General features: G+C 42.7%; 1 protein-coding gene across 3 annotated transcripts in view; it reads right to left on the reverse strand.

Moving 5' to 3' along the window:
- The window catches only part of LOC115136908 (E3 ubiquitin-protein ligase TRIP12-like), a 53,970-nt gene extending 27,325 nt beyond the window's left edge, over positions 1 to 26,645 (reverse strand). The window contains exons 1-12 of one of the 3 annotated variants that reach the window (XM_029672815.2): positions 26,538 to 26,645; positions 11,341 to 11,487; positions 10,841 to 10,966; positions 9,833 to 10,617; positions 6,418 to 6,523; positions 4,367 to 4,509; positions 3,918 to 4,001; positions 3,697 to 3,792; positions 2,911 to 3,062; positions 2,782 to 2,817; positions 2,468 to 2,563; positions 2,131 to 2,223 (exon numbers count right to left, since the gene is read on the reverse strand). In XM_029672815.2, the coding sequence (XP_029528675.2) occupies positions 2,131 to 2,223; positions 2,468 to 2,563; positions 2,782 to 2,817; positions 2,911 to 3,062; positions 3,697 to 3,792; positions 3,918 to 4,001; positions 4,367 to 4,509; positions 6,418 to 6,523; positions 9,833 to 10,617; positions 10,841 to 10,966; positions 11,341 to 11,438 (1,815 nt within the window). In that variant the 5' untranslated portion in view covers positions 11,439 to 11,487; positions 26,538 to 26,645. Of the gene's footprint in view, positions 1 to 2,130; positions 2,224 to 2,467; positions 2,564 to 2,781; positions 2,818 to 2,910; positions 3,063 to 3,696; positions 3,793 to 3,917; positions 4,002 to 4,366; positions 4,510 to 6,417; positions 6,524 to 9,832; positions 10,618 to 10,840; positions 10,967 to 11,340; positions 11,488 to 26,313; positions 26,336 to 26,537 lie in introns of those variants that run through there. The other 2 variants (XM_029672814.2, XM_065024548.1) reach the window with 2 other exon arrangements.
- Between the last annotated feature and the right edge of the window lie 158 nt (positions 26,646 to 26,803).

The raw sequence follows: 26,803 nt of genomic DNA on the forward strand, positions 1-26,803 counted from the left end.
AAATATTTGAAATTATGAGGCCTTTCTCAATACATTGTTATATACCCTTTGTTGTAATTATCATCATAGCAGGCGAAAACATGAGAAAAATCCATTCAGGAAGTAGTTTTTTTTGTTGGTTTTGTAGTTTTCTATTCAATGCCATTACAGTATCCATTGACTTAGGACTCCATTTGCAGTTCCTATGCTTCCACTAGATGTCAACAGTCTTTAGAAATTGTTTCAGACTTGTATTCTGATAAATGAGGGAGTAAGACCAGTCTGAATGAGTGGACCCTGACGTGTCACAGAGCTTTTTCATGCGCAATCCTGAGAGTGCATTTCTTGTTTACCTTTTATATTAACGACGTTATTGTCCGGTTGAAATATTACAGATCATTTAGGCTAAAAACAACCTGAGGATTGAATATAAACATCGTTTGACATGTTTCTATTAACTTCACAGATACAATTAGGATTTTTTTGTCTGCCTGTTTTGACTGAGTTTGAGCCTGTGGATTACTGAAGAAACCTCGAACAAAACAGAGGTTTTTGGATATAATGAGACTATTGAACAAAAGGAACATTTATTGAGTAAATGAATATCTTCTGAGTGCAACCATATGAAGATCAAAGGGATTAATTTTCTCTATTTCTGACTTTTGTAACTCTTCTGCTTGGCTGGTTACTGTTTGTAATGATTTGTCTACTGGGCTATGTTCTCAAATAATTGTAATGTATGCTTTCGCTGTAAAGCATGTTTTTTTTTGTTTTTTTAATCTGACACAGTGGTTGGATTCACAAGAAGTTCATCTTTAAACCTATGTAAAATATGTTTTGTTTTCTGAATTTTTTATAATGTGTATTTCTTTATTTGGCGCTCTGCAATCTCACTGGATGTTGGCCAGGTGGAGCGTTAACTTGTTGAATCTAGGGGTCATTTTTTTTCTCTTTTTAAATAACATTCCCAAAGTAAACGGGCTATTTCTCAGGACCAGAAAATAGAATATGCATATAATTGACAGCTTAGGATAGAAAGCACTAAAGTTCCCAAAACTGTAAAGATTGTCTGAGTATAACAGAACTGATATTGCAGGCAAAATAATGGATTTTTCTCAATCAGGAACGCAGCGGTTTCTAAATAAGAGTCGCTTCCTATGCTTCCCTATTGAGCAGTGAATGGGATATCAACGAGATTCCTTTTTCTATGACTTCCTTAATGTGTCTCGTATCACAAGATATAGTTTCAGGCTTTTATTTTGAAAAATGAGCCTGAGCGACAACATTGCGTCAGTGTCCACCTGATGGCTCTCACGCAAAAGACAGAGGTAGCCATTTTTCCACCCGGTCTTACTGAAAAAAGCTCTGTCCTGGTTGATATATTATCTAATAGATATTTGAAAAACACCTTGAGGATTGATTATAAACAACATTTGCCATGTTTCTGTCGATATTATGGAGCCAATTTGGAATATTTTTCGGCGTTGCCGTGACCGCAATTTTCGGTTGTTTTCTCAGCCAAACGTGAAGAACTAACGGAGCTATTTTTGGCTACAAAAAAGTTTTTCTGGAAAAAAGGAACATTTGCTATCTAACTGGGAGTCTCGTGAGTGAAAACATCCGAAGCTCATCAAAGGTAAACTATTTAATTTGATTGCTTTTCTGATTTGACCAGATTGCCTGCTGCTAGCTAGGCATAATGCTATGCTAGGCTATCGATAAACTTACACAAATGCTTATCTTGCTTTGGCTGTAAAGCATATTTTCAAAATCTGAGATGACAGGGTGATTAACAAAAGGCTAAGCTGTGTTGGAATATATTTCACTTGTGATTTCATGAATATTAATATTTTCTAGTAAGATTTTTTGTCCGTTGCGTTATGCTACTTCGTGTCAGTTGATGACAATTCTCCCGGATCCGGGATGGGTAGTTAGCGGTCACTTATTATTATTATTATATATTTTTTTTAACTTCCGTTCAATTTGGCCGGGCAACAGTTTTATTTATCAACTATTATTTCCGGCTAATGGAAAACCTGAGACATATCTAACATACAGCCACCACCATCACTTATTTTAAGGTGAGTCCATGAGAGCCGGGTAGGGAGCAGAGATGAGAGGCAGAGCTGAGCCAGAGGGAGCAACACTTACAGCCTGCAGGATGGCTTTGCTGTGTCGCCTTGACAACATCTCCAAGGCAGTCAGGGCCTGCTCCGCCACGTCAATGAACTGAATCACCTGAAGCTGCAGACAGAGAGAGCTATTATCATATCCACCACCGTTTTATGACTGAATATGAATGAAGAGGGAACAAGAACATGAGAAAGACAAATGGAAGACAAGAGAACAAGGTGTGGGCTAGGAAAACCTGGGTTGCATTCAGTAGGTATTAATTGTTGGGACATGTTTTCAAACGTACTAGGCAGTACTGAAATTTGAATGTGTGTGTTTGGTGCCTACTGAACCTGAGCAGAGGGGGTTATCCTACCTTCTCCAGGAAGACTGGGATGGCATCCACGACCACAGCAGAGGACCGAGGCAGCGCCTCCATCATGTAAGTGAGAGCACGGGAGGCGTGGTTCATCTGAGCAGAGGCACGGGGTAAGATACAGATTTCACAAACATAACTCCAAAGGAATCCTTGTTGGCTGGAACCACAGTTAAAACACTGTACTAAGGTACAGTTATTTGCAACAAAATATAACCAGGAGAGAGTGTGGCACCTCGCAATGTAGGCCTAATGTCATGGTGAAAAACAAATATCACTGCCCCCCCCCAAAGATATAAACTCAGGATACTCACAATGTCAAAGTTATGCTCCATCTGTAACAATGTCATCTGTAAAGAAGAGGGGATTAAGGGATTTAGCAAATCAAGTCACGGTGTAAAATGACTTAAGACTAAAGGCAGACAAAGCATTCTGTGACTCACCAGAGCAGGCACCACGCTCTTCACGGGGAAGCCTCCTAGTGTCTCCTCGTTGCCCATCACTAGCAGCTGGCACATCTCGATAGCGGCCTGGAGCTGCTGGGACTCGTCACCGGTGGCCTGCAGGCCCTGCAGCAGCTGCTGAGCCTTGGAGCCTGGGAGGAGAGGAGGAATAAAGCAGGTCAGAGTAGAGACTAAACAGCAGGGCCAGTATTCACAAGAGTAGGAGTGCTGATATAGTTCAGTTCAGTTCTTAAGATAAAAGCTAAACCCCTCGCCATATAATGAGATTATATGGCGAGGGGGAATCAGACCCTAGATCAGCACTCCTCTGAGAAACATTTTTAATATGGGCCCTGCCAGGAGTGCAGTCAGCACACACTTGGATTAGAGTTGAGTGAATAGCAGGTTAGAAGAATAAAGACAGACACAAGTGAACTCAACATGCCTCCCCTGAGGGAGAATGGAAACATCCTGCTCACTCGGGGCTCCCGAGTGGCACTGCGGTTTAAGGCACTGCATCTCAGTGCTAGAAGCTTCACTACAGACCCTGGTTCGATCCCGGGCTGTATCACAACCAGCGTGATCGGGAGTCCCATAGGGCGGTGCACAATTGTCTCAGTGTTGTCCGGGTCAGGGGAGGGTTTGGCCGGGGTAGGCCGTAATTGTATATAAGAAAGTTCTAAACTGACTTGCCTAGTTAAATAAGTTTTTTTTTAAGAAATAAAAAAATATGTTAGGTGGTAATTAAATGGATTCTGGACACAGACAAGATGGTGTAGCACTCACTGGCTCCACTGCCTATAGTTCTGTGAAACAGCTGGGACATGCGGGGTCCCAGGGGCCCAAAGAGGTGTGGGGGTAGACCCCTGGCCTCCAGCAGGGCTGTGGGGAGAAAACAGCTAGGTTAGACAACAACCAAAGATCCCGCAACACCAACAAGGGCTGACAGGGAACTCTTAGACAGGAACATTGGCACCTGTATCTAAGGAAAGCTGTGATCGTCATACCTTGGAGTCTGCCCATTTCAGAGTCATCGGACTCACTCTCACCGGATGTGGTCATCCCTACAGCTCCGGCCACTGAGCTAGAAGCTGGAGAAAATTAAGGGGCAATTAAATCCCCTTTGTCCTCATCAAAAACACAACAAATGTATCAAACAAAGAGTTAAAGTAATGATCATACACACAGGCAGGCCTAGGAAAACAGTCAACGATCTTTTAGTGTACACACACCAAGCAGAGGCTACATCAAGCGTTGGCTGGCTCCTATGCATTTAGAACAAAGACATACCAGAAATTTGTGGGATAGTGCAAAGGTTTTTATCCACTAAGGGTCAAGGGGAGAGAATCTCTGCTACCACAAGCAGGTAGTGCAACACCTATAATGGTACACTGAGTGTGTCCCTGACCATGTGAGCTGAGAAGGAAAAACACTATGCCCTAGTCGCAGTAGGTACCTGTACCCGAAGCCCCCTGCGGGGCCTCATCAGTGCGGGCAGCCGAGGAGTTGGCACCATCCTGGTTGTTGTCCGAGTCAGCCATCTTCTCTTGTCGGCGAGCTTCGGCTGCCCCGCGCTTGCCCAGGCCTGAGCCTCGCCGACTGGGGGGGGGCATAGTGGGACTGAGTGACTACACAAACTAGACCACAAAGCCCACAATCAAACATGGCAGCACACAACTGACATTCCTGGTCATAAGGTATCACTAACTTACACTTGTGTTTCGCAATGTGAACATCTGTTCACACACACACACGTACCGACAAGCGTGTTCATAAAATGAGTGAAAACTATGTCATATTTTAGAAAACAGGAAACACTGGACAGTTAATTGAAAGGAATAATTCAACTAAAACCACTAATTCAGTGTTAAATATATATATATTTTGTCATAATAAAGGTTGTTAGCAACATGTCGAAATCTGTTGCAGCTCAAGTCGACCATAACACACAATGCAAGGCGCTCTCACACGGGGGGGGGGGCTAGGTAGCTGGCTAGCAAATATAGCTACACATAATAATGACAAAAACAATATTAGCATTTGAAGTAGCTAGCCAGCTGTAAAATCGACAAACTGCAGGAGTCTACAACCATGTTCAACCTGCAGATCGTCTGCCTCAAAGAGGGGGGTGCTGACCTTGCTATGGCAACAGCCCATACATGCGGTAAAGAGGTTCATGGAACGCCGGGGCAAGAGCAAGGATGCATCATTGGCAGCCATTCAAAAAAATCTGATCCAACAATGGATATTGATGATTTAGGAGTTCTATCGGCCTCACAAATGTGGTTACTATAATCTGATATGGATATATTTTGTCCTTTTCGGGTTTGAAAAAATGTCTGCTAAATGCTAACTCCTATTTGTATAAGCTGGTAGCATAGCTAGCGTTAGAGATTGGTAGGTGATGTTTTAAGTGTGATGCAGTTGATTGGTGATGACGTTAACATGTATTGGGGTTGACATCCACTCAAGTATTATACTCGGATGTTTACCGCAACATTGTGTGAAATACACAAATAGCCTAAAAGTAGGCACAATAAGGGATTCTGAATATTTCCCCCATGGGGGAGTTTCCATTGTTTTGGTCGAGTTCCATAGATCGATTTACAGAATCTCTGCTTTCCCACAGACATAGCCCAGGGCAAGAAGGGAGGAGAAACGTTCATTGCAGATTTTTTCAACCCTTATTTTTATCAGGTAAGTTGACTGAGAACACATTCTCATTTACAGCAATGACCTGGGGAATAGTAACAAGGGAGAGGAATGAGCCAATTGGAAGCTGGGGATGATTAAGTGGCCATGGAATTTAGCCAGGACACAGGGGTTAACACCCTTACGATAAGTGCCATGGGATCTTTAGTGACCAGAGAGTTAAGAAACCCATTTAACATTCCATCCGAAAGACAGCACCCTATACAGGGCAATGTCCCCAAACCCTGTCCTGCGGCATTGGGAAACTGAGTTGAATCATTTGGTCCACCGTTTAGTTTGAACACATCTAAGCGAAATATATACTTTGTCACGACAGACAGACAGATTGATGCCCATACAACTATTGACTGATTTGGTCATCTGGAGTGCAGGTAATTATTTTAAAAGCCTTATGAAATGTGATAGTGTTATTCCCCATCTCCAGTGACAAGAACTTTATGATGATGCTTTACAAGACGATTTCCTGATTCCACACTGTCAACTTAGAAGTTAAATCATGGTGAAAATAGTTATTTTACCAACTCATAGAACATAACCAAATTGACAGGATGTGTCATGTCTAGAGTGGATTTTCCCCTTTAAACATGTTATGGCTGACAACACTTTTGAATGCACTGAAAGATCGACTTCTCAGGGACAATTTCATTAGGTATTGCCAAGGAAGCCACCCACTTCCATAAAATATTGGATGTATAGTTTAATACTTTTTGTACACCGAAATACAGCAGACTACAATTGACTTGGGGCTTTAGACTGGAGAAGTTGAGATGACCGAGCAGTGTGAGGCTGTAGTACCTGGTGCTGGCGCAGGAGCCCGTGGTCTTCTGGCGTGTGCTCCGCCGAAAGCTGGGGAGCTCTGCTGGAGGAGACTCGCTGCGCTTCTTAGTGGACTTCCTCAAACCTGATGAGACACGAGGAGTCAATGAGTAAACAGTCAAGGCAAAAGACAGGAAAAACCACAGAGATAGTAAACCACTAGAAATGTGTTATATTGTTCTATCATGATAACCAGTTCATCCATTTCCATCACTTAAGAGCAATTACAGTGGGGCAAAAAAGTATTTAGTCAGCCACCAATTGTGAAAGTTCTCCCACTTAAGACGAGAGAGGCCTGTAATTTTTATCATAGGTACACTTCAACTATGACAGACAAAATAAGAAAAACATCCAGAAAAACACATTGTAGGATTTTTAATGAATATTTGCAAATTATGGTGTAAAACTTTTGTTATTGACCAAATACTTATTTATCTCAATACTTTGTGATATACCCTTTGTTGGCAATGACAGAGGTCAAACGTTTTCTGTAAGTCTTCACAATGTTCACACACTGTTGCTGGTATTTTGGCCCATTCCTCCATGCAGATCTCCTCTAGAGCAGTGATGTTTTGGGGCTGTTGCTGGGCAACACGGGTTTTCAACTCCCTCCAAAGATTTTCTATGGGGTTGAGATCTGGAGACTGGCTAGGCCACTCCAGGACATTGAAATGCTTCTTACGAAGCCACTCCTTCGTTGCCCGGGCGGTGTGTTTGGGATCATTGTGATGCTGCAAGACCCAGCCACGTTTCATCTTCAATGCCCTTACTGATGGAAGGAGGTTTTCACTCAAAATCTCACGATACATGGCCATTCATTCTTTCCTTTACACGGATCAGTCATCCTGGTCCCTTCGCAGAAAAACAGCCCCAAAGCATGATGTTTTCACACCCATGCTTCACAGTAGGTATGGTGTTCTTTGGATGCAACTCAGCATTCGTTGTCCTCCAAACACGATGAGTTAAGTTTTTACCAAAAAGTTCTATTTTGGTTTCATCTGACCATATGACATTCTCCCAATCTTCTTCTGGATCATCCAAATGCTCTCTAGCAAACTTCAGACGGGCCTGGACATGTACTGGCTTAAGCAGGGGGATACGTCTGGCACTGCAGGATTTGAGTCCCTGGCGACGTAGTGTGTTACTGATGGTAGGCTTTGTTACTTTGGTCCCAGCTTTCTGCAGGTCATTCACTAGGTCCCCCATGTGGGGGACCAACATTTCACCCAAACCATTTCAGTAGTGAAAAGGGGTGTTTTTCCAGTAGAAAAACTGGAATTTCAGTTTACTCCCTAAAGTTTTTATTTTTACCCCAACCCTGATTTTAACTGACAAGTACAGGAGTAGTTAGTGGTTGACAAGTGGCATAACGGTCAAGAGCATAGCAAGGACTGGTTCAGAGGGGGTCAGCACCAGTCACTCATAACAGTAAGGGAGGAACAGTCACACACTGACAGCTCTGGTGTTGTTCTCAGTCGAGAGCCCAGTACCACCGACACTGGGTGAGAGTATAAATAGCCCATCTCTCATTAGTACAGAACAACCTTCATGCTAAACCTGAGGGTCCCAACAGAATGCAAAAATATGACACCGACTGACCTTTTCAAGTAGCCACACACCTCAGTCATGTCCCCCAGTAACACCAGTTACCCAACAGAATAATCAAAATGGCAATGTGTTGTTGCTACAGCAGGAAGCCTGTTGCGCGCCATCACAGCCACACCGCGCACCCACCATGCAATCTGGCTTACTCACCATTATAGCAGCAGAGACGACAGACTGAGAAGATGTGTGCGTGTGACAGTGTGCACTACAAGTGACAAAATGTGCCCCTCCCCCCTTAATAAAAGTGGGTGAATCACTCGCACCCCCCCCCCCCCCCAGTGAAAACATGATGCCTGCTAGTTGGCCGGCCGTCAGGCAGGGTGGGCCGGTCTAGGTCACATGTTTGGAGCTGGGCCCTGTGGCAGCGTGCCCAGCCTCAGTTACCATCTTGGAATCCCCTACCCCAAACCAGAACACACTGATCATCTTCCACTCACCCGCATGCACTACATTTGTGACAGCTCCCCCTAAACCACCTAGGAGCTTTAAACTCAAGACTGTACGAGTCTGAACATTGAGCCATGCATTCACTCTTCTTCAAAACAAACTACAGCCACCGTCTGACCTTCACCTTACACTACAATTACCATAATGCATCGCTGTGTTGTGACCTCCGTAACCTCAGGGCTGATTCTGTCTGATCTGACAGCAAAAATGTAATGCCTCCAAGCACGTTAGCGAGCCCTTACCACCTAATTAACACCCGAGAGGCTGTAGTAAATCAGTCTGTCCTTCACAAATATCCATTTGCGCCACAGTCCAACTGGCTACAGTAGAGCCACCAGACAGATTATTTACATCTTCCAGTTTGAGGCTGGCCTGGTACTGAAACCTGAAACAGTCAAGCCAGGTATTTGCAGATCTTTAAGGCACATTTTCTCCCCAATTTCGATCTCGTTTCATCGCTGCAACTGCCCAATGAGCTCGGGAGGCGAAGGTCAAGTCATGAGTCATCTGAAATACAACCCGCCAAACTACACTTCTTAACACCCACCTACCTAACCCGGTAGCCAGCCGCACCAATGTGTCAGAGGAAACACCGTTCAACTGACGACCGAGGTCAGCCTGCCACAAAGAGTTGCTAGAGCGAGATGAGCCAAGTAAAGCCCACCCTGGCCAAACCCTCCCCTAACCCGGACGACACCAGGCCAATTGCACGCCGCCTTATGGAACTGGAATCCAACCCAGGTCTGTAGTGACACATCCAGCAATGCAGTGCCTGAGGCCTCCCAAGTGGCGCAGCAGTCTAAGCAATGTGGTTAACCACTACACTTATACTAATCCATACACTCCAGATCTGTAAACTTTAAAGGGTTAGGGCCAAAGGGAAAGTAGAAGCAAATTTGGACCACCTATATCAGTTACATGTGTGTCTGTGGGAGTTTATATGCAAGGTTCGCTCTGTGTGTCCATGCATGCTTATCAGCACCGACTGTCTGCGCAGGGTTAATCCCCGCCTGGTGTGTGTGTGTGTGTGGTGGAGTGTGCCTGGTGTGAGAAGCAGTCACCCCAGCAGGTCCCAGTGCAGAGTGAGTTTCTGTAACTGAAGCCGCAACAAGGGTCCTGTGACATTTAATCCCGGAGTGTAACCTCTACCAGAGCACCACAACGACCCTCCAAAGACTGCTGCTCCCACTGCCTACAACCTTTGAAACTGAAGGAAGCAAACCCTTGGACCCTGGCTGGCTCACCATTACAAATATGAGCACCCCAAACCCAACTCCCCCTTGGTTGAAGGGAAATGTGACACGGTACACACAGGTACGAGGAGAGGGCAGGACAAACTCACTTGCTAGTTTGGCTTGTAGTCCTGAGGGTCCAGGTTTGGAGGCGGTCTCTGTCTTGGAGGAGCTGGGTAGGGACAGTTTGGGCTTTGGCAGGTTGACCTTGGGACTGAAGCGGGCCGCCCACTCAAACTTGGACGAGACGGCGGCTTTGGCCTGCTCCTTGTCACGGGTGCTTCGGCGTGGAGAGGGGCTGGAGGCAGAGCGGGAACGATGTGCCTTGTTCTGGTCTTTGCCCTGCTTGAGCCTGGCACCCTGTGTGGCGGTGGCACTGTTGGTGCCTGTGGAGGAGGAGGAAGAGGTGGAGGCAGAAGAGGAGGAGTCAGTCACCGTGCTACACCCAGCTTTGGCTGAGGCGGCCGACTTCGACGCCAGCTTGGTGGGTTTTGCAAATCTGCCGTCGGTACGGTTGGGGAGCGACCCAGCAGTGCTGCTCAGACAGGGGAGGGAGTCAGCCTTCTTCCGTTTAAGATTCGGTGAAGCCCCAGAGGCCCCGCTCTTCTTGCTCTGGCCGCGGCCTGTAGGCAGCTCTGGAGCCAAGGGTCTCTTCTTGGAGGATTTGGCAGGGCCTTTCTTGGCCTCAGTGGTATGGTCTCTGGGTGGGGGGTTGGATTTTGACTTCTTGGCTGGGGTGGGGGTGTAGGTGTTAAGGTCAGGTGCAGAATTTCTCTTCAACCCTCGGGTGGTGCCTTCAGTCTTGGATTGGTGTCCTGTTGGCTCTCGCTCTGATGTACCTGCGGCCTCTGGGTCGCCTTGCAGCACAAATGAAGCCACAGACAGTGACAGACTGCTACTCCAAGGGCGGTGGAGGACAGGAGAAAGAGAGAACCTTTTAGCACAGTTTCCAAACTGGAAAGTGATTAAGTACAACGCTTCCATTCAGTTAATTTAGGCGTACATTAAATAGCCAATGGCGCTATAGATTGAAAAACAATAGTTACATTTCTATCTAAGCGCAATAGTCGGTCTAAAGCAGACCCCACAAACAGTGAGTGTGAAGGAGAGAGGGGTACCTTCTTGAGCTGTGCCCTCTGGACTGGCCAGAGGCTGAGCTGGGTGCGGCTTTGGAAGCCTTAGATTTAGATCTTCTACTTTCAGGAGGGGAATTTGCTTTATGTTTTACCTGCTCTGACTGCAACCTGTAAGGTGGGGAATTAAAGAGCAAGTGAGTGTGGATTTTGTGTAAATCACTCCATATCATTATTAGAAGACTTGATGAAGTCATTCCCACATCATTGTTCACCCATCCTGTACTGCTCCAAGGAATTCCTCTGGAGAACACCATGAAAAAACAATCTAAATATACTTGAAGATTAATACACAAGACACCAAATAATAATTTTTCCTTTAACTCAACACATTGGAAAGGCTTAAGACATTTGTAATATATTAGAATGAACGTCAAGCATTCCCTTACTTGTTCAGACAGACAGATAAACACACCAAAACAAACATGTGAGAACACAGATACAGATGTGCTGGGGGGGGGGGGGGGGCGACAACGATGACTTACCTTCCTACGACTGTATGGTCTTGTGGCTGGGCCGCAGCAGTGTTCCTCTGTGAACGGCGCAGTGACCCCCCTGGATTGGAATTAGGCCGGTTGGACATTGGCACCTCTCTCCTGAAGGGACATACCCTTTCTAGACACTACCATTCACTAGGCCGAGGAGAAGAGAGTAAAGATCAGATCATGGGGGAGACATCAGGGTGCCCTCGCGATTACCATGACCTCAAACAAAGTTAAATCCAATGGACAGATCGATGTGTTGGCTATTGATGTCAATGCTGCCGTTTTACTCAAAGTATTCCATAAACCCCACTAAATGATCACATGAATTGGGCTGCCTGTGTAAACACAGCCCTGGTAAATGAATCACAAAAATGTACACCTGATACAAGCCCCTGCCTAACAAAACAATCGTATTACTCACATTACCATTTGTTTGAAAGCAGTAAAGGGCAGTATGCAAGATCAATGAGCCTCAGCCAAACATCACACGGAGACATACACCTCTAAATCTGATGAGACCAAAGATAGATGGCAGATTGAGACAATGACGACAGGCCCAAAATAACTGTACACTAACTTAAAACAAAGACTCATATAGATTTAAAAGCAGTGATGGACGCATTATTTTTGGCCAATACCGATATTTTACTTACCAAAAAACCCAATACCGATATTTAAAGTTTTTGCAGCCTTTTAAGCATTCTATTACAGTTAAATAGTTAACACACACACAGACGCAGCGGTCTAAGGCACTGCATCTCAGTGCAAGAGGCGTCGCTAGAGTCCCTGGTTCGAATCCAGGCTGTATCACATCAGGCCGTGATTGGGAGCCCCATAGGGCGGTGCACAATTGGCCCAGCGTCTTCCAGGTTTGGCCGGAGTAGGCAATCCTTGTAAATAAGAATTTGTTCTTAACTGACTTGCCTAGTTAAATAAAAGGTTATGATTTTTCAGCGCCGATACCGATTAATTGGAGGACCAAAAAAGCCAATACCGATTAAATCAGCCAATTTTTTCAAACATTTATTTGTAATAGTGACAATTACAACAACACTGAATATACACTTATTTAACTTAATACAATACATCAATAAAATCAATTTAGCCTCAAATAAATAATGAAACATGTTCAATTTGGTTTAAATAATGCAAAAACAAAAAGTGTTGGAGAAGAAAGTAAAAGTGCAATATATGCCATGTAAGAAAGCTAATGTTTAAGTTCTTTGCTCAGAACATGAGAACATATGAAAGCTGGTGGTTCCTTTTAACAGGAGTCTTCAATATTCCCAGGTAAGAAGTTTTAGGTTGTAGTTATTGTCGGAATTATAGGACTGTTTCTCTATACGATTTGTATTTCATATCCCTTTGACTATTGGATGGTCTTTTAGGCACTTTAGTATTGCCCGTGTAACAGTATAGCTTCCATCCCTCTCCTCACTCCTACCTGGGCTCGAACCAGGAACACATCGACAACAGACACCCTCAACTACACCAAGTCTCAGAGTGAGTGACGTTTGAAATGCTATTAGCGCACACCCTGCTAACTAGCTAGCCATTTCACATCGGTTACACTAGCCTAATCTTGGAAGTTGATTGGCTTGGAGTCATAAACAGCGCAAGCTTGAAGCATTGTGAAGAGCTGCTGGCAAAACGCACGAAAGTGCTGTTTGAATTAATGGTTACGCGCCTGCTTGTCCCTACCGTCGCTCAGTCAGATACTTGTATGCTCAGTCAGATTATACGCAATGCAGGACACGCTAGATAATATCTAGTAATATCAACCATGTGTAGTTAACTAGTGAATTTGATTGATTGTTTTTTTATAAGATAAGTTTAATGCTACCTAGCAACTTACCTTGCATTCGCGTAACAGGCAGTCAGTCTCCTTGGAGTGCAACGGTCGTTATTGCGTTGGACTTGTTAACTGTAAGGTTGCAAGATTGGATCCCCGAGCTGACAATGTGAAAATCTGTCGTTCTGCCCCTGAACGAGGCAGTTAACCCACCGTTCCTAGGCCTTCATTGAAAATAAGAATGTGTTCTTAACTGACTTGCCTAGTTAAATAAAGATTAAGTAAATGTGTAAAAAAAAATAGTGTCCAAAAATACCGATTTCCGATTATGAAAACTTGAAATCGGCCCTAATTGATCGGCCATTCCGATTAATCAGTCGACCTCGAACACACACACACAAAAGTAATTTTGTTGGCATTTACATATACCCCCATTACCAGTAAAACAATCAAAACATATTTCTTTCACTTGCTTGCTGTGCCGTTTTGTTGTTCAGTCGTTTCATTCTCAACCATTCTCTTATTTAATTAATGGTGGTCGGACGCATCTGTGAAGCTAGACACATTAAGAATTAGCCACAATAGTTAGCCTTCAAAATAAAAGTGGCATAATTCTACTATTTGTATTAATTTACATCATTGTCAATTACATACTTTTATTTTGAAGGCAACCTGCTCGAGCCTCACTAGCCACTTGAAGCTAGCTGGCTGCTTATAACGTTAGCTTTGGGCAACAGGGTTAAGTAACTGGCTAGCTACCGATATTTATTTTCATGAATTAAAGTTCAATTTCAATAGGCGAACAAGTGGCTACGCACAAGATTCCTAAATCATTGCCAAGAATAATGAAAATGACTGCAGTTTCTACTGGTCATTGTTTTCAGGCTGGTGCTAGCTAGGTTCCAAGCTAAAGCTAGCTACCCCAGAATTTGCGGTTGAACAAGTAATGCCTTATTACCAACGCGGTATTGTAAACACATTGTCCGTGGCCAGTGTGCGCTTGTTTGCAGACTTCTGTTGTACAGCTTTGACAGTACTACTGATAGTGGTGGCGCTTGGCTTGCACGTGCAAATTCAGAACACACAACAGTCTATAATATAACTTATTTGACATGCATCTTTTTTGACACGCAAAGACCCAAACGGCATTCCACAGTATGGAGTGAGGCTAATAGCAGTGACTCTATTACTGTGTAACTCCGGTAGGGCAACATGTGTACTGGTGCTCGGCCAGTCGGCGAAAGCCAACTTCACACAAAACAGAGAATGGTTGATTGTCAAGGGCAATGAATTGCATTATCCTGGCATTAATGGATTTCGCCTGAGTTGTCTCACTGAAAATGTCTTACTCTTTTTTTTTCTCTTCAATTTAAAGTTTTTATTAAGTTCTTGTTTTTCAATCAACCAACAAAACACATTCCACATTCACAGATGTGACAGGCTTAAAAAAAAAAATATATAACACATTTGAAAAATTAAAAATACAATTAAAATGAAAGATTAAGAAAAATAAGTGGTTTTATTTGACTTTATATATTCATTTTCCTTGGTGCATGTATATATACACATACCTACTCAAACTTAAAATAAAAACACACAAAAAAAAAAAAACTTGCAGCAGCACTATCGAGGTTCTTCTATTTCTAGCATTCTCTGAGACGACGGGCCAATAATTTGTTTTTAGGTTTTACAGTACCTTACACAACATGTATTTGCGCATTTCCCTAGTCACCCCATTCACTCTGTCCAGTTTGAAATATAGTTGAATAGTGGAGACCAGAGTCTATCAAACTTGGGCTGTCTCTTGTGGAGGTCATAAGTGAGCTTTTCAAGAGGAAGAAAGTCAACAATCTGGTCAATCCACATTTTAAATGTAGGAGGGGTATTAGAGGCCCACAATAGAATAATACATTTCTTAGCAAAGTATGTAATAGTCATAAGCAAATTCTCTGTCAGGATCAAGAACAAAGTCCTGCTGGGCATTAAGAAGATACACAGGGTCATATCAAACTGTACCTCTAGTATTTTCTGCCAGAATCTAGCACTCTCTCTACAGCTCCAAAATACATGCATATTAGGTTCCACTTTCAGAGGCACATCTTTTACAGTTAGGAGACATCTGTTTTCATTCTATGGAGTCTAAAAGTAGTATAATAAAATTTGTACAAACATTTGTAATTAGATTTTCATTTTTACATTGGTAGAGGAGCAGTATACCCTGTCGCAAACCTCCGCCCATAACTCATCACTGATAGTCAGACCAAGGTCCTTTTCCCAGATTATTTTCAAATGAGTAAAGGGGGAGCCTCGTTTCTCAGAAAGGAGTCTATAGATGTAAGATATTTTGCCTTTAATGGATTGTGCTGTGACAAGGGTTTCAACTTCATTCAACTGAGTTCTAAACCTCCTCTTGGAGGTAAATGAGGAAATTACATGTCTAATTTGAAAATATATTTTTTAAATGGGATCTTGGCACATCGAATTCACTGCAGAGCTCTTGAAAGGATTTCAGTGTAGTGGTTTTCTGATGAAATAGGTCTGAAAAGGTAGAGTATGCCAAAGATTGAAGTTGGCATCCCTCAGGGCTTTTGGCAAGTCTGGGTTGCCTACTATAGGCGAGTGAGAACATATTTGGGAGGAAATGCCCAGGTATTTCTTACAGTCCCTCCATGCTAGTAGGGTGCTGTAAATCAAAGGTTTTGGCTATGTTGCCCACTTCACTAAAGTTAATGAATATAATTGAGCTTAAGGGCAATGAACCACAGGATTGGGCTTCTGTCTGTTTGTGATCCATGTTAGCATGTTGCGGATTTGGGCAGACCAGTAGTACAATTGAAGGGAGGGAAGGGCAAGACCACCCTTAGTCAGGTTTCGATAGAGTGGACTGATCCTAGGTTTTTTATTACCCCATATAAATTTGGTGATGCTTTGGTTAGTTGTTTTGAAGATGGAAACTGGGAGATAGCATGGGAGTATCTGAAATAAGTAGTTCTGTCTAGGGAGGACGTTCATACGGATGACATTAATTCTTCCAACTAAGCTAATTGGGAGGGAGATCCAGGTTTGGAGATCGTTCTTGATTCAATCTAGGAGTGGAAGATAATTTTCCTTAAAAAGGCTATTCAGATCTGGTGTTATGAAGATCCCGAGGTATCGAAACCCCTGTGTTTTCCATTGGAAAGGACATAGTGTCTTCATAGAGCTGGTAAGTGTAATATTTAGAGGGCAGACAGTGGATTTGTTAAAATTGATCTTATAACCTGAAAACTTGCCATACTGAGGAATTGTGTCTAAAAGAGGGAGGGATTTCTCAGGGTTGGATGTGTAGAGCAAGACATCATCCGCGTAAAGCGAAATCTTGTGCTGCAGGCCACCTGCAGAAACACCCTTAATACTTGGATTGCTCCTTATCAGCTCTGCCAGAGGCTCCGCCCCCAACAAGTAGAGCAGGGGGGACAGAGAGCACCCTTGTCTTGTGCCCCATTCGAGGGAATCTGTCAGAGTTCAGTTCATTAGTAGTCACCATGGCATTTGGATGAGAGTATAGTGATTTGACCCATTTAATAAAATTTGGGCCCAAGACTGAAAACAGAAAGCTCCACTCCATCCTGTCAAATGCCTTCTCAGCATCCAGTGACGCCAGCAGGACAGAGGTCTTCTGTGCATTTACTTGATCAATAAAATCAAAAAGACGGCGAATGTTATCAGAAGAGTATCTCTAATAAATCCAGTTTGGTCCGCTTTTATTATTTTGGGAAGTAGAGTGTTTAGGCTTTTGGCGAGCAATTTGGTAATTATTTTATAGTCGAAATCCAACAAGCTTATGGGCCGGAAGGACGAGCAGGATAGGGGGTCCTTGTCATTTTTTAGCAACACTAATGCGAGCTGTGTGCATTGAGTTTGGGAGAACTCAGTTTTTGCAAAAATCCTCCAGCATTGGCATGAAAATAGGGCTAAGTTGGGGCCAAAAAGCTTTGTAGAACTCTGGGGAATCCATCTGGGCCTGGGGACTTATTAGGTGGCATGGAGGTAATTGCCTCCAGGATCTCCTCAGGAGTGAAGGGGGAGTTGAGATCTTCTTGGTCGGTCTCTGATAGTTTAGGTAGCGAGATTCCCTCTAGGAAAGAGTGGAGTTCTGCCTCTGTGTGTTCTCTCAGATGTGTATAGTTTGCAGTAAAAATCATGAAAACTTAAATTGATATTTTTTGGGTCATATGTGACCTCGTCCCCTGCTGTTCGGATAGCCATGATTGTACGCTCTGACTGCTCCTTTTTTAATTGGTAAGCAAGCAATCTACTGGGCCTATTGCTATACTCATGGTATTTCTGTTTAGTAAATACATTTTTTATTTTCCGAGTGTAGTCCAAATTCAGTTTGGCTTTGGCTGCTTTAAGATTACTCCAGGAGGTGCTGTCTGGGGATTGTTTATGTATTTTTTCACAGCATTCCAGCTCCCTCAAGATCTAGCCTGTGTGCTTCCATTGTTTTTTTCCTTAGAGGAAGCATATGCGATGAGATGGCCTCTTAGTGTGGCTTTAGCAGCTTCCCACATTGTGGCCGGAGAAACAGGAGAATCTTTGTCTTGTATGTAGTTGTCTATCCATGTAGTTACCAATGTATGGAACACTTCATTTGATAGCATGGAGGTGTTGAATATCCAGCTCTTTGAACTCAGGATGTTTTTGCAGAGGTCAAAGCGGAGGTGGACAAAGGCGTGATCTGAAAGTGCTATGGGTCCGATTGTACATGTGGCTGAATTTATGAAACTCTTTGGGATAAAAATGTAATCTATACGGGAGTAGGTCTTATGGACATTAGAGTAGTATGTATAGTCCATAGATGAGCTATTAGTCTCTCTCCAGATATCTATCAGTCCCATCTCTTTAGTAAGAGAGTTCAACATCTTTGCAGATCTAGGATTTGTGGGGGGACTTGAGAAGATTTGTCTAGGGTTGGGTTAAGGGTACAATTAAAATCTCCAGCCACCACGCCAAAGGAGACACAATGCTCATTGAACAGGGTTATAATTTGACATGAAGGAAGGAGTATCTGTGTTAGGGGCATATATTTTTAATATAGTAATTGGTTGACCATATAGTGACCCAGTTATCAAAATAAATCTCCCCTCCGGATCAGATATATTTTTGTCAATTATGAATGGAACATTTTTATGGATAAGTATGGCTGTGCCTCTACTGTTTGATTTGAAAGATGAGAAATACACCTGTCTCACCCAAGCTCTGCGGAGTTTGGCATGTTCAGCATCACAGAGGTGTGTCTCTTGTAATAGCGCGATGCCTGCTTTTTCCTTTTTTAGAGCATAGTATCTTTTTCCGTTTTATCGCATGCCCTAGACCATGGCAGTTCCATGTCAATAGATTTAAGGTACTAGTCATCGAACAGTAATCGAACTTTAGTGCAAGTCATCGCTGGGTAAAAGTGGATAGTAGTTACAGCTGCGTTCACATAAAAGGAAAATAAATGGTGTACATAAAATAATCATCTCTGAACACCCCAGCCGAGTTCCCAAACAACTCGACACATCCCGTTGGATCTATTACCCCCCCGCTCAGTCTCAATTCTGTGTTCCGAATAAAACAAAAACCGGGAACAGTTAGCAATGCACAACGTCTCCCTCTCCCCACCAAAGAAATGCCTCATCCTCTCCACCCCGCATTGAGTAAATGACACAGTTGCCCTCGTCCAGACCACACTAAAAGAGGGGAGAAAAATAAAAATCAATAGCCCAGCCTACATATACCTCCCCCAAGGGACATAGGGAACGCCAAGTAATAATAGCAACAAAAAAACAGGGAAATAAAAGTAGGCTGAAACATTAGTAGGCCTAGGTTAGGCTATAGAGCCCATCCCTCTCAGTTAAAGGAAAATAAATATAAATTGGACGGCTATAATGACATTTAGGGGGTGGGTCTCTGGATATGGGCTATATGTTGTCTTACCTCCTTTAGTAATGGCATTAATCGCATTTAGTCATTGGTCCGTTTCTCATTGACCAGGATTGTCTTTCAAAAAACGGTTTTGCCTCGTCGGGAGTTTTGAAGTGTCGCAAGGCTCCTTGGTGAAGAATCCTGAGCTTGTTTGGGTATTTGAATCCCCTGAAGATGCCTCGGTCAATTGAGTATTTCTTCACTTTGACAAACTCTCTGTGCTTTTGGCGTATTCCAGGTGACAGGTCCTGGTGTAAAGAGAGTATGGCGTTTCCCACTGTGATGGTGTTGTTTATCGCCGCCTGTAGGACTCGTTCCTTGTCGGTGAATCTCAGGAAACGTATGGTGATTGGGCGCGGTGGTTGTCTGACTGCTGGTGGGGGCCTCAGTGCTCTGTGAGCTCTCGAGTTCTATGGGCCTGTCGGTGGACAGGTGGAGCCACTCGCGAAGATTGTCTTGCAGGTAGCGGATCAGTGGCATGTTTCCCCTCATCTTTTTCGCCCAGATTGAATAGAACACAATTATTCCTTTGCCCCCTGTTTTCTCTTCCAGATGCTTTATTTTCTTTTTAGCATATGCTATTGTTTCCATGGCATCTGTCAATGTTTTCCATGGATAGGATTCGCCCCTCTGCCTCAACCATAATCGCGGGGCGCCTGGACATCTTGTTGTTGATGTCAGGCAAAGCGTTTTCCAGGATTGTCACCTTGCCCCCTATCGCACTGAGCTGAGAGTTAATGGCATCTAATTTGGTGTCATGTTCTGTACGTTGGGATCTCAACTCAGAAAGGATGTCTTTGACAGAGTGCGAGGTTGGCATTCGTTGTGCCTCGGGGGGGGCGGGTTCTCTTGCTCCTGGCTAATGGCGCTAGTTTTTTCGAGGCTTTTTCCGTTGCTAATGCTCGAGTCCGGGTAAAAATGTCACCTGTAGTGTCTCCTTTTGTAGCCGCCATGACTTTTTCTTACTAAAGCTAAATGAGTTTGAACTTGGAGTGGAGGTAAGATTAGGAATTGGAAACTACTTGTGCGGAGCTCTTAGATCATGCGGCCATCTCGTTCAAGGGTCACGTGATCCCCCCGTCATACTATTTTTAACGGCTGCTCGAATTTTTGACTGCTCAAGCCACACAGCAGACATTGCGGGCTAGGTTAGGAATGTGTTGCACGTGGCATTATTACGCCATGTACCTACGTTACATAGGTATGCACTGTTGCATAGACATTGGTTTTTAACATCGGCGTTAAACTAGACATCGGGCCGAAACAAATGTTGGCATTTTTAACTAATATCGGCCTATTCCGATATATCGTGCATCCCTAGTTATTTTAGATTATTACACCTAGCTATATAGTTAGCTAATTACAGCTACTGAAACAGATGTTTTGCTACGTTTTTGGGGAAGAACAGTTTGCATCCATGAGCTAGCTAGCCTTTTAATTTTTATGACCAGCACTTTAGGTGCCCGAGACAACCAGCATCATAGCATATGTATTGATGAAACATCGTGACATATGAAATATGAGTGACAGTGTAATAACTACATTTTTTTAACGTATGTGTTAAATTGTGACGTGCAGTCATTCAGGTCCTGATGGGTCAACCGGCTTATTTGACACATCAAAAAAGTGTATCTTTGACAAACAAAGACCTAAACGGCATTCTATAGAAATCCTGGGTGAGAATGAAACGACTGAACAACGAAACAGCACAGCAAGCAAGTGAAAGAAATAGGTTTGGATTGTTTTACTGGTAATGATGACATACGTAAATACCAACAAAATAACTTGTGTGTGTGTGTGTGTGTGTAACCTTTATTTAACTAGGCAAGTCAGTTAAGAACAAATTGTTATTTACAAGGACAGCCTACCCCAGACCACTTGTGCACCGCCCTATGGGACTCCAATCACAGTCAGATGTGATACCGTCTGGATTCGAACCAGAGCCTGTAGTGACACCTCTTGCATTGAGATGCAGTGCCTTAGACCGCTGCATCCATGTGTGTGTTTCAACTATGCAACTGTACTAGAACACTTAAAAGGCCCCTAAAATTTTAAATAAAATCGATATTGTTTCTTTTGCCAAGGAAAATATCAGAATCGGCCAAAAAGGTTATATCGGTGGATAACTAATCTTGATAGCATGTCTTGTTTTGACGTGTTAACTTATTAGCCTAGACGTGAAATGTCTAAATTTTACATTCACTTTGAGACTAAATATAACTCACGTCAATAATCTTTTACCCCAAAGTTGTGCATGAATCGGTTGTTGCTAAACAACCCACGTGTCTATATCCAAGCCATATTGATGGAGAATGGTGATATCGTACAGGCCACGAATACAAATCATGAGTAAGATAATTGACAGTTCCCTCCAACCTTGATATTGAGATACCAATGGCGTGCTGTTCTGTTGCACAAGACTTGATTCAACCCTGAATTGAATTGCTAAATTTAAAAAGCAAATGCCCAATTTCACAAGATAAACGCTGCAGTTTGAAATTAAGCAAATCTAGATATTTACATTTGTCTTCTAATAGAGTGGAGGTGAGAATGCCAGGGAGGCTGAAATTAACAGCTTAGCGGGGGTTCCAATTTTATTTAACCTTTTTTGATTCACGCAATGCATCCTCAGATCCTCAAAAAGTTCTACAGCTGCACCACCGAGAGCATCCTGCTGACTGGTTGCATCACTGCCTGGTATACAACTGCTCGGCATCCGACTGCAAGGCACTACAGAGGGTAGTGTGTACGGTCCAGTACATCACTGGGACCAAGCTTCCTGCCATCCAGGACCTCTATACCAGGCGGTGTCAGAGGAAGGCCCTAAAAATTGTCAAAGACTCCAGCCACCATAGTGAGAGACTGTTCTCTCTGCTACTGCACGGCAAGCGGAACCATAGCGCTAAGTCTAGGTCCAAGAGGCTTCTAAACAGCTTCTACCTCCAAGCCATAAGACTCCCGAACAGCTAAACAAATGGCAACCCATACTATTTGCATTGCCCCCCTCGCTATTCTGTTTATTATCTATACATAGTCACTTCACCCCTACCTACATGCACATATTACCTCGACTAACCGGTGCCCCTGCACATTGTACTAGCACCCCTGGTATAAAGCCTCACTAGTTATTTTACTGCTGCTCTTTTATTATTTGTTATATTTATTTGTATTTTTCTTAATCAATTTTATTAAAAACTGCATCGTTGGATAAGGGCTTGTAAGTAGGCATTTCACTGTAATGTCTACACCTGTTGTATTCGGCACATGTGACAAATACAATTTGACCTAGGCCTACTGCCACCAAAACACATTACAGAGGAACTTAACAGCCGTGAGTAAAAGCCCCAACTGGAAGGAAAGGGAGAATGACATTGCAAAAAGGGGGGTCAACTTCATGCAAGAATCAGATACTAGTCACTCTTAAATTATGGCTGACATTCATTAATGCACTTCCACATTAAAGTCATATTGTATTATATGCAAAAAAATAAAATATAATTTGATTCTGCAACAGGCAACTTTGTGATTCCATATTATATACACTGAACAAAAATATAAAAGTGTTTTTCACAAGCAGAAAAATGAGATCCCAGAAATGTTCCATATGCACAAAAAGCTTAGTTCTCAAATTTTGTGCACCAATTTGTTTACATCCCCATTAATGAGCATTTCTCCTTTACCAAGATAATCCATCCACCTGACAGGGGTGGCATATCAAGAAGCTGATTAAACAGCATGATCATTACACAGGTGCACCTTGTACTGGGACCCCCAAAAAAATAACTCTAAAATGTGCAGTTTTATCACAAGACAATGCCACTGATATCTCAAATTTTGAAGGAGCGTTAAATTGGCTAATTGACTGCAGGATTGTCCACCAGAGCAGTTTTCATCCCTCCATCGTAAACAGCTTCCAACGTCATTTTAAAGAATTGTGTTCTTTAAGAATTAAGTCCAACTGGCCTCACAACCACGTGTAACAACGCCAGTCCAGGACCTCCACACTCATCTTCTTAACCTGCGGGACCGTCTGAGACCAGCCACTCGGACAGGTGATGGAACTGTGCTTTTGAACTAAAGAAATTCTGCACAAACCTTCTCAGGGAAGCTCATCTGTGTGCTCGTCGTCCTCACCGGGGTCTTGACATGACAGCAGTTTGGCGTTGTAACCGACTTCCATGGGCAAATGCTCACCTTTGATGGCCACTGGCACACTGGAGAAGGGTGCTCATGGATTAATACTGGTTTCAACTGTACCGGGCAGGTGGTGTTGTGTGGGCAACCGGTTTGCTGATGTCAACATTGTGAACGGAGTGCCCCAGAGAGGCGGTGGGGTTATGGTATGGGCAGGCATAAGCTACGGACAACTAACACAGTTGCATTTTATTGATGGCAATTTTAATGCAGAGATACCGTGACGAGATCCCGAGGCCCATAACCGTGCCCTTCATCTGCCGCCACCACACCATGTTTCAGCATAATGAAAGGCCCCAATTCCTGGAAGTTGAAAATGTCTTCAATGGCCTGCATTCTCACCAGACATGGCACCCATTGGGCATGTCTATTTATTTTGCTCCTTTGCACCCCATTATTTTTATTTCTACTTTGCACATTGTTCCACTGCAAATCTTCCATTTCAGTGTTTTACTTGCTATATTGCATTTACTTTGCCACCATGGCCATTTTTTTGCCTTTACCTCCCTTATCTCACTTCATTTGCTCACATCGTATATAGACTTGTTTCTACTGTATTATTGACTGTATGTTTGTTTTACTCCATGTGTAACTCTGTTGTTGTATGTGTCGAACTGCTTTGCTTTATCTTGGCGAGGTCGCAATTGTAAATGAGAACTTGTTCTCAACTTGCCTACCTGGTTAAATAAATAAAAATGTTTGGGATACTCTGGAATGATGTGTATGACAGCGTGTTTCAGGTCCTGCCAATATATCCAACAACTTCGCAGAGCCAATGAAGAGTGGGACAACATTCCACTGCATGAGGCAAATGTTAGTCCCACCAGATACAGACTGGTTCTGATTCACGCAACTACCCTTTTATATATATTTTTTAATTGGGAGCCAATTTGTTTTCAGCACTGATTTCCATGACTGATCAAACATTGTTCTCTCATGCATCTCATCACTATGCAGCAGACAGACGTATGATGAGCAATATTTTGGAACACCAAATCACAATAAAATCTCAGTATGGAATAACAATACATAATCGAATCACATTACATATAGTATCAGCAGCTAAGTATCGTGATAATATCATAGAGGTCTGTGGCAATTCCCAGCCCTAGAGTCAACACAGTAAGATGGTAGGTAGACAAACATGCTGATTTGTAAACAACATTTCTGCTTCCATTAATTAGCTATGCATTTCTTTAAGCAAAGTATCACCATCAATGATTCACTAAAGATCCTCCGCAAATCCACATGAGCAATATCCAATGAAATATGGCACAATGACAAATTAATATTTCAGGCCTTGCATTCTAAGTAAAAAAAATAATCATAGGCTACATCACAGTAAACGGCCTTCACCATGTAACGTTCCAGTAGCTCACCTACAATAAACACGCGAGTTTAAGTAAATGCTCATGTTAAGAGTCGAGGGGACTCAAAGATGGAATTTGAACAGACTTATTTCGTGAGTTGATTATGATGCACGTCTTAAAACATTTGAAATCTGATAAACTAGCTGCATGTTCTTCACGCCCGATGTATGCCGTCACTCATGTTAAGACCCAATTTAACTGCGATATTGATCATAAAATAAGAATACAATTGGCAAGCTCGCAAGGCCATCTTTGCCAGGCCTTCTCTGACTCCATCCTAGTCTTTATTTATTCGTCCCAACTGACAATTAGTGTTTTACCATGTTCCACTGTAGTCATATACAATAGACAGTTAATTACTATAATAGCTGTCATTATAACTAGATTTTATTAGCCTACACTAATTTCAAGCTCGTTTTATAAAGCGGCCTTCATGCTGACGTAGTTAGCACCAGCTAGGTGGTTAGCAAACCCAGTCCCGTAATTTCAATTTGACAGTAAAGTTAGCTACCAATAGACAAAGAGCCTAGTATGGCACCTTCCAGATTGTAAAGCGATAACGTATGACTTAGCTAAAATGTCTGGTTATTAATGGAAAAATACATTTAAATCCGCAAATAACATGTTAGCTAGCTATGTATGAATGTAAGATGAGAGCTATGTGACATGAAAATGCGTAGTTGGTGGACTGTTGTCCTAAACATTCAGCTAACGTTAAAGACAACCGCACAAAAACATGTAGTTAAAAATAATAACTTAAGCATGGAAACCACCTCAAAGGGAATGGCTAGCAAATCTAAATAACAATTGTCTAATCTTTCCATCGAAAATGGCAACATCGGTAGGACTAATATTAACTTCACACCAGAGCAAGCTTGCTAACGTTAACTAGCTTTCTTGTTAGGACAGGCTAGCTACGTTAATTTAATAGTTGTTCAAATGGGATGTCAGACAAACTACATCCAACGATATTCACACGGCATTAACTAACGTTAATCTGGTCATTTAAATTTTGTATTTAGCTGACGTTAGCTAGCTAACAGAATCTAGTTACATAGCTAACGGTAGTTCGCTGGCTAGTTTTGATAATTATTGTATCGCCTCAGTAATTTGCCAGCTGTCGACGTGTAAAAAACGCAAGGTTTAAAAGTAACGTTAGTTATGTAGCTAGCTGAACAAGCGTTTACTTGATTAGTAATGGCTAGCCAAATGGGAAGCTAACGTTTCTTGCCGCTAGTTAGCAATGTTAAATTAGTTACCTGCTTACTTTCTAGCCTGACGTTATAAATTACTATAGCTAGCTAACGTTAGCTCTATTAAATGGGGAATGCCATATTCAATAACACGATAACTTTTACACACAAGTTGCAAGGTGGTAGCCAGCTAACGTTAGCCGCTTTTTAATATTATGTTAGATACTAACGTTACATGTTGACCTTAACCCGACCAATATCGGGTTAGGTAAGTTAGCTAAAAAGTTAGTGTTAACCGGCTAACAAATGTCGCTAACTTCGACAATTGCTAACGTCGTTAGCTATATAGCGAGGTACCTAGCTGGTAGCCAACCAACTAGCTAAAATGTTTGTTTCGCCGACTGGCTAACCGTATGCCATTTCCAATTCAAGAGTTATTGTTTGGTTAGCGAGCTTATTTTTTTGCACTAGCTACCTATGTTTATGGAAGAGAAATTGCAACACGAAATGGCCTCTGAACCTTCTTTGCTGCTTGCATCACACAGAGAAAGCAGGAACAGGATTCGAGAGATGACAATTGGAAACCATATTTTTTTCGCGAGACGGATACTCCATTCCTCACAAGTATTTCAGTCTTATATTATCAATGACTACTACTGAATAAGACGCCACTGAACGTTAAATATATTATGTTATTACCTATTTGTTCCAGTGTTGTAGTTGTAACAGACAGTGCACCAACTCCACTCTCTCAGCCTTCACATCAGCTGAGGTACCTGCAACTGCAATATACCTCCGCTCTAAAGTGCCCCATTCTTCCGCTCGGAACTACTTTCAATTTAGATTGTAAAGTCGACAATGAAACAAACCTGCGCCAAATAAATACACGTATTCAATAACAATGTACTGAATGTATTTACTAATGTCTACAGTTGTGTTCAGAAAATGTACAATTATATTTCACA

Source organism: Oncorhynchus nerka, linkage group LG11 (genome assembly GCF_034236695.1).
Source record: "Oncorhynchus nerka isolate Pitt River linkage group LG11, Oner_Uvic_2.0, whole genome shotgun sequence".
Classification (NCBI taxonomy): domain Eukaryota; kingdom Metazoa; phylum Chordata; class Actinopteri; order Salmoniformes; family Salmonidae; genus Oncorhynchus; species Oncorhynchus nerka.